We start from the raw sequence: 8,261 nt of genomic DNA on the forward strand, positions 1-8,261 counted from the left end.
ATGAAGTCCTAAAGAAAAGGTGTTTTCATAGGTGCATAGGGGTCTGAGACGCACCTGTTCTTAGTAATGTGCTCTTCCCATAGCTCACATACTTCTTAAGTTTATCAGGACACCCCTGGGAAAGATAGTTGTTCATTCGAATGGCCCAGCCTTTATCTTTGTCCTTCTTGTGTTTCCTGAAGGTGGCCACTGGAGTTGGTGCCGTCCACGTGCTCGTCTTCAGGTCTAAGGCCATGAGGTCTTCTCCATTATAACCAAACTGCCACCGACCCTTGATGCTTCCAGTCTCATCGTCCCACTCGCAGCCATACATCAGCTGAACGATGTGAACACCTGTAAGACAAAACTCTTGAATCAGCGCTCATAGGCCATACTTCCTTTAAAGTATGAACCCTCAGGTCCTCCGGCACTAGACTTTTAGTTGCTCCTAAGGTGAGGACCCAAACCTATGGTGAGGCTTTGTTCTGCCATTTCGATCCTCGTCTCTCTAACAGTCTTAAAGCCGCAGAACCATAGAGGTTTTAAATGGCTCAAGACCTACATGTTTAATTTTGCTTTTAGTTGATTGTATCTGTTTATTTTTCCTATTAATTTTAATATATTTTATTTTATGTATTTTATTCAATCCATTTAATCTTATTTTATTTTTTTTATGTATTTCATTTTAGCGTTTTACTATTATTTTAACCCCAGTGTTTCCTGTGGGGATCTTTCGTGCCAGGGCTTGCTGGCGTGGTCTGGGGTCGTTGCCATGGTTGTTGCCCTTGTTGGGGCAGCTGGAGTTTTACACTGCAGCCTCACAGCTGTGGTGGACTCTGTTGCTGTCCCGGTCTGGGTTGGCACTGTGCCGATGTTCCTGTGGCCGAGCTGGAGGGGAGGGTGAAGGGTGCGTTGGGCTTTGATTGTGTATGTTTTTGTTTTGTTTGTAAATGTAAAGCTCTTCAAATTGCGCAAAGTACGAGAAGCGCTTTTTATAAATAAAGTTTGATTGATTGATAATTCTGATATAAATGTAATAAAAATGCAGCAAAAATGAGAAAAATTGGCTTAATCTGACAAAGCCACCAACCAACCAGCGCTCTATAATAAAGCTCATTGTTAAAGTTTACTGAGCTGATGACCCAAAACCCAGGCAATTACCTTACTAAAGGTAAGATATACTGTATATGAGAACTGGACTGGGTGACTCCTCCCCCCTTGCATACAAAACAGGAAGTATCCGCTGGTTCCAAAAAGACAAAATCCCATAGATTTCTATTGAGAAATAAACGGCTATTACTCAGTCATTTCACTTGTCAGAATAACCAATTCTTGCTCTGCTAACTTTTTCCTTAACACGTTCTTGCTAATCCTAATTTTTTTCGTGATATTTTTTCTATTTTAGTTATTCAAGTTATGAACTGATCAATCAGATGACTCGATAAAAGATTCTCCAGGGCCTGCTTTCATTGAAAGGGGTGTAGACTTCCAACGTGCTCACTCCTGATTAGCTAGAATGGTTACCATAGAAATATTGACTGGATTTGATCAATAATTGCTTACTAATGTTTCTGGCTCCATACGTTTCATGAAAAAATGTTGAGGGGAGCGAATTTATTTCTTTGGATATGGAAGTAAGCCATTTTGTTAATTGGTGACATCACACTCACTCAATCCAGTTCTCGTATACTGTCAATGGTCTTAATGAAGACACAAATAAAGCCCAATTTTCCTAATTTATGTTTTTAATGAAGTGTTTTGGAAAAGAGCATCGTCAAACTTCAAACCCCCTATGGAATTTTTTTTCAGATGTAAATCAATGTGCAATTCTCAATTGACAATTTAATTTGCAAATTCATCATGCAATTCAATAATGAATTCAGGCTTCCATAATGAAAATAAAATTACCAGTTTAGAATTTAAAAGTACAATTCAATGTGATAATTAAAAAAAAAAGAAATTAAATAAAAACAAAATCAATTGCATTGTAAATTGTCATGTTTTTTTGATGCCATAATTCACAATGATGAAATGAAAAATGACACTCTTTTTGTGAAGAAACCGAAGCTGAGTCTTCGACTTCAAAGAAGAGTAAAGCTGCTGTTAACGGACAAAACCGGTAGTCTTCCAACAACAAACAAATTTATGGAGGCAGCTGTTCCCACGTAACAGAAGCTGTTTTGTGTAATAATATTTGGGGACTGGGTTGCCATTGTGGCAAGTTTAGGGAAGTGGTAGGCCCCGCCTGGATGAGAGTCTGAAGGTTTGCAAAAAAAATGCAAATGAGAGTGCTTTACACCGGGGGGGCTGTTTTGCAAGTCAATTTGAGTTTAAAAAAAAAAGAGAACGCCATTTTAAAATGACATACATTTTAAGTTACTTAAAATTAATTTAAAGCAAACCATGTATTGACATGTTATTTTTAAATATTTCAAAGTAAATTGCTAAATGCATTTTAAAATTCCATGATGAATTTGCAAATTGAATTGTAAATTGAGAATTACTTTGAACAACTTTTTTCAACAGCTGTTTATGAGATTAAAAAGCAAATTTATGATTAAAAAGACCTAATTTCACAAAGAAAAAAAAAAATTTGCTTCTGCAAATAAATTGTAAAGTTCATCTAATTTCTCTGATTTGTCTGCAACAAAACATTTAATGTTTGATATACTTGTTAAAACATTTTAAAATGTCATTTAATTTCAGAAAAATTCAAAATAAGCATTTTTTTTGTTGATTTTTTTACATTGCAGAACTTTTTTTCCCCCAAAACTATATGACTTTGTTCTTGTACAATTTGGACTTTTTAATTTACAACCATGCATTCTTGTATAATTTTTAACTTTTTCTTGCAATTTCTACAAAATTTTTTGACTTTGTCCGTTAATTGTATAACTTTATTCTCATGATTCTACAACTTTATTTTCACAAATTTCTGACTTTATTCTCTAAAGTTATCATCTTGTTCTCGTGTAATTTTTACATTTCTCAAATTTACATCTTTATGTTCATAACTGTGTGACTGTTTTCGTAAAATGTCGACTTTTGTCTCATAACTTTATGACTTTATCCTTATAATAGTACAGTTTTATTCTCGTAAACTAAACTTTTCTCTCATTTTTTTAAAGATGAATTCTCAAACTTTATTCTCATATTTGTACAACTTTATTAACGTGAAATTTTGACTTTTTTCATATTTTCACGACTTTATTTTCAAAACTGTATGATTTTATTCTCCTAAACGTTTGATTTTTTTTCTCATAATTTCACAACTTTATTCTCATTAATATGTGACTTTATTTAAGGGAAATTTGACTCATTGAACTGCCTTTTCCCCTGAGGGAGGAGAAAGACTTTTGTTTCCTGCTGGCACCCGAATGAACCATATCAAGTTTAAGCTTAAGACATGCAAGTAAATTAATGTCGTTTTTGTCTGGCAATATTGCCAGGTTTAAAGTTCTTAATTAAAGCTCTCGCTCAAACAAACTGAAAGAATAACATCTTCGTCGGAAAGGTCTGACTCAGACAAGTTTCCTCCAGTAAGATGAAAATGTGGAGCTAAAAAATAAAAAATCTGTTCTTTTTTTATATTTTAGCAACAAAAGTAATCCGCCATCTTGCTTTTGTTTGATTAAAGAATTTCACAAGTTCATAAGCATAACACAAATGGATAGTTTTTATTTTTTAACGAACCATGTTGTTTTAACGCACGCCTGCAGTTCAAGCTGATTGTGCAATAGCTCTGAAACAGAAAACAGAGTTTGACACTTTTTTTTCTTTAGCTGGAAATCCCTTCCTTGTTTCAGAAACAAGAAACCAGTCCAGTTTCTGAATGTTTTTGAATCGATTTGACTGAAAACTCAGCATAAATATTTTTATCTAATTCTCTACAAATATCTCAAGGCACGGATGTTCTTATGCTAACCAAACTTACGTATTTTGTTGAAGAACATCATTTTGCGTGTTGTTTTTATTTTGTAAAATATTTAGTTTCTGACAAACTTACATAAAATTTCACTTGCAATTTAAAAGGGCTTAAAGGATCACAGTTATATAACCCAGTACTTAAAAAATCAGTTATGTGGGGATTTGAAAGCATTTACAAATGAAAAAAGGATGAAAATTAATTTAATATTTATTTATTAATTCATTTATTTCTACTGTCGTTCAATAGTTTAGGGTTGCTCCAGTAATTTTGTGTTTTCTCTGAAAAGTGGCACTTTTATTTCCCGAGTTGTACAGTGAATTTAGTTAAGACACTGACAAGGTTAGACATGATATTAATATGAAATATCTTTTTCCTTCAAATTTATCCCCCATTTGTTGTAATTCCACCATTGCAGACCTTTGGCATTTAGCTGTTTAGCCTTGTTTCTACTCCGATTCAATCCGATATTTTTAGCGTTTCTGCTGTTAATTTGACTCATTAAACAGTTCCGACCCGTGCCTCTTGAGGGCTCTCTTCCGTTAGGTCCATAGAAAAATAAAACGGGACGGTTGGGGCGGAGTTAGTGTAGCCACCCGCTGATTGGCAGAAAGTGATGACATAAGAAATTAAGCTGTCATTTCTAAAGAGACTATTCTTCTTAGCCGCCCGAAATCTTCTTTCAAACTAAATGAAATTCCTGCTATACATGATGTACAACAAGTAAAGTAAGAAAAGTCGAGCTGCTGGATAACCTCCATAGTTATTGCTTTTCTAGTCGCACTACAATGATGCAATGACACGCTAGCGGTTTACGATAAGCATGCGCCATGAGCGAGTGATTAGTTTGCTGAGGTGGTCTAGAGAACTTCCACCACTACTCTTCTAGAAGCCCTCCCATGTTGGCTTGGCTGGATGGGCACTTCTATCATACCATACGGACAAGCTGCTCCCAAGGTTAGAGCCTGTTTGTGCTGTTCTCTGATGAGAACCGTTGAAGGAAATCTTCAGTTTCTTTGCGATTTCTCACATGGAATATCCTCCAGTTCAAAGAGCAACAAAAGTCTGTTGAGTTTCACATGAAAGTTCTCTTTTTGTGGGCATTTTGAGCATTTAATCGACCCCACAAATGTGATGCTCCAGATACGGAACCTACTTAAAGGAACGTTTTATCGTTTCAACCAGAAAACTGTTTTCAGCTGTGCTAACATGATTGCAAAATAGTTTTCTAATAATTTGTTAGTTTTCTGAAACATTGAGCAAACACATTGTCTCGTTAGAACAAATGAGTAATAGTTGATGGGAATGGGCATCCATTGAAGATAATGTACCAAAACCCAGACATTTGCTGCTAAAATAATTATTTTTTAAATCATTTACCACATTTGATTGGTTTAAAATAGGGATGTCAAATTCAATCGCACAATTGGCCAAAATCTAAAAAAATATGTTGGATCACAGGCCGAACAGGATAAACATTTATTGAACACTCTAAAATTATTTTTTTTAAACTGTAACTTTTTAGCATAATTATGAACTAGTTATATAGTATTACTTGCAATAATGCTAGTGTGAATGCTGTAAGCTGAATCTTGATAAAGATGCTAGTGCTGATAGCTGAAGATGCTCAAATTGATAGCAAAAACGTTGAAGCTGATAGCTGAAGCTAATAGCTAAAAACGCTGAAACTGGTACCCAGCAAAAAAATTAGCTAAATGCCAAAACAGCCTAAAAAACTAAAAAGCCAAAACAGCTAGCGTGCAGCTGAATAAAATAACTACGTTTCAAAATAGCCTAGAAAAAAGGCTAAAAGCTTAAATTAGCCGAAACAGCTAGCATGTAAATATTAACCTAACTCCAAAATAGCCTAATTTTTTAAAAAAAGCCTAAATTAGCTATAACAGTTAGCATGTAGCTGAAATTTTAGCTAAAATTCAAAGCAGCCTAAAAAACTAAAAAAAAAAAATAGATAAAAAAACTAACATGTATACATGCTATTTGATTTTAATTACATTTTTAATTTAATTTTATTTAAGCATATTTCAGCTATAGCTGAAATATGCTACTATAGCATTAGCTATAGCTATAGCATTAGCTTATCCCTTTCAGGGTCGCCACAGCGTAACAGCACCCACTGTTTCGCATCAGTGATTTGGCAGAGTTTTTACGCTGGATGCCCTTCCTGACACAACCTTGAGGGGGACAGGGACCCAGTTTGGCTGCAGGCTCAAGGGTCTTGCCTAAGGACCCAATCTGGGTGGGTATCAGTGGACAACCCTGGGAATCGAACCCAGGGCTCCTGCGTGCCAACCCTTCACCTAGCCCACTGAGCTTAAATACCCACTGAGCCAGATAGCCTAAAAAGTAAATGCCATAATAGTCCAAAAAGCAAGGAGAATGCCATTTTTTTTTTACTTTTAAACCCTATTTTTTTTAACGTAATTATGAATAATATAAATGCATGAATATTATTCCAGAATAAATTATCTTAAACCTTAAATAACTTTAAATTACGACGGAGTATTAGGGCCACCAAAAAATAAATAAAGTAATATTATGACTAATATTCTTATTAATATATATTATTAATATTTTATATAATAAATCTTCACAAGATACTCCACGTCAGCTCTGATAAACAGTCAAATTTGGGTTTGTTTCTCATTAATTTACGACTTTACGACTTTTAATCTCGTAAATCTACGAGATTTAAACTCGTAAATTTACGAGAAATAAAACTCGTAAATTTACGACTTTAAATCTCGTAGATTTACGAGATTAAAAGTCGTAAATATAGCCTATGACTTTTAAAGTCATAAATATACGACTTTTTTCTCGTAAATTTACGAGATTAAAAGTCGTAATATTACTTTTTTTTTTGGTGGCCCTAATACTCGGTCGTATTAAATATTTTACTCTCTAAGAATATATTTTGTCAAAACAAGTTAGAATTAAGTGCACGATAACATTAATAACAATCAAATAAAATGGTCTGGAGGGCCGGATATTACCAGGCGGGCCTAATCCGGCCCCCGGGCCTTGACTTTGTCACATATGGTTTAAAAAGTCAACTTCATTTAAAAAGATTAGTTTTTCTTTTAAAAAATAGAACAATTTCTAAGTTCACCAACACTTTTGACCAAATATGAAGGCATGAAGGCCCAAAGAGTGCGTCTGCATGCGGAAACGGGAGTTCAAGAAGCGCTTTTCCTCCTCGGAGATAACGCCGACGCCCCGCATCTCCACCTCTGAAAGAGCTGTTGTGTTTTGAGTGGCAGGAGATTTAAATCAAACTTCCTGATATCAGTACATCAGTTGAGGAAGCTTTCAGAAAGTCCTCCCACCCCCGAGGGAGGAGAATGACTTGAGCGCAGTTTGTTCCTATTGGCACTCGAATGCCAACAAGTCACCTGCGCTGTAAGTGAAATATTAGATCAATTAACTTCTGTCATTTGTTATATTTAACATTTTTAGTTAATGTATTTTTTAGATGAATGTTTGTTTAGTGTAGAAATATAACTATTGGGCTTTAATTCACCAATAATATCAATAGAAATAAAATATTAAATGGACAAATGAATAAATAAAACCTGACATAACTCACCTCCCGTCTGGTTGAAGCTCGGTTTAATCATCTCAACTTTACTTCTGAAGACTTGCTCATCAACGATTGAGTTATTTGTGCGCCTCTCCCAGAACTCCGGCTCTTCGGCTTGGAGCGTCCAGCTCTGCCTGGGAAGCTCCCTCCTCAGCTGGCTGTCATAGTAGGAGAAAGGCTGTCCATCCACCAGGACCACCGTCACAAACTCTGGGAATGCGGGGATTCCTGCCGCCGCCGTGTGCAGGAACCGCAGCGAGTGCGTGACTGATCAAAGGAGAAGTGTTCTGCGGTTATGACTTCATTATTCATCGAACCCTTAGGGGGAACAAAGCGGTTGCGCAACTGCTAACGTCTATATTCGGGTGCGCTTTCAGATGAAAAGGGAAGATAGTTTAGTTTCCCGTATTGACCACAAAATAAAAGGATAAAACGAACAAAACAAAAAAAAAAAATGTTTTTCTTAAGCAGAAGTCAAATAAGATAGAAAGTCTGCTAAGAATTAAAAAGGACAAACCTTTTCTTTTAAATTTAAGTTAATTAGGACAAAACAAAAAAAATAAATATATTTTCAAAATAGGTCAGAATATACACTTTTTAAAACCATTTTAGGTCTTTCATTTAGAAAAAAATTACCAAAAAACTCAATTTGAGCTCAATCTCAACTAAATTTTACTTTTATTTAACACTAAACAACTTTTAAATTAATTTATTAGTATTTTAGTCTTGGAAACCCTTGAAAAATGCATTTACAAACAG

The 8,261-nt window shown here is 35.0% G+C and overlaps 1 protein-coding gene across 1 annotated transcript in view; it reads right to left on the reverse strand.

Moving 5' to 3' along the window:
• The window catches only part of LOC112143896 (class I histocompatibility antigen, F10 alpha chain), an 18,125-nt gene that overhangs the window by 5,244 nt on the left and 4,620 nt on the right, over nt 1-8,261 (reverse strand). The window contains exon 3 of the mRNA XM_024268136.2: nt 55-333. Coding sequence (XP_024123904.1) covers nt 55-333 — 279 coding nt within the window. The remainder of the gene's footprint in view (nt 1-54; nt 334-8,261) is intronic.

The sequence above is a fragment of the Oryzias melastigma genome, linkage group LG22 (genome assembly GCF_002922805.2).
Source record: "Oryzias melastigma strain HK-1 linkage group LG22, ASM292280v2, whole genome shotgun sequence".
Taxonomy (NCBI): Eukaryota; Metazoa; Chordata; class Actinopteri; order Beloniformes; family Adrianichthyidae; genus Oryzias; species Oryzias melastigma.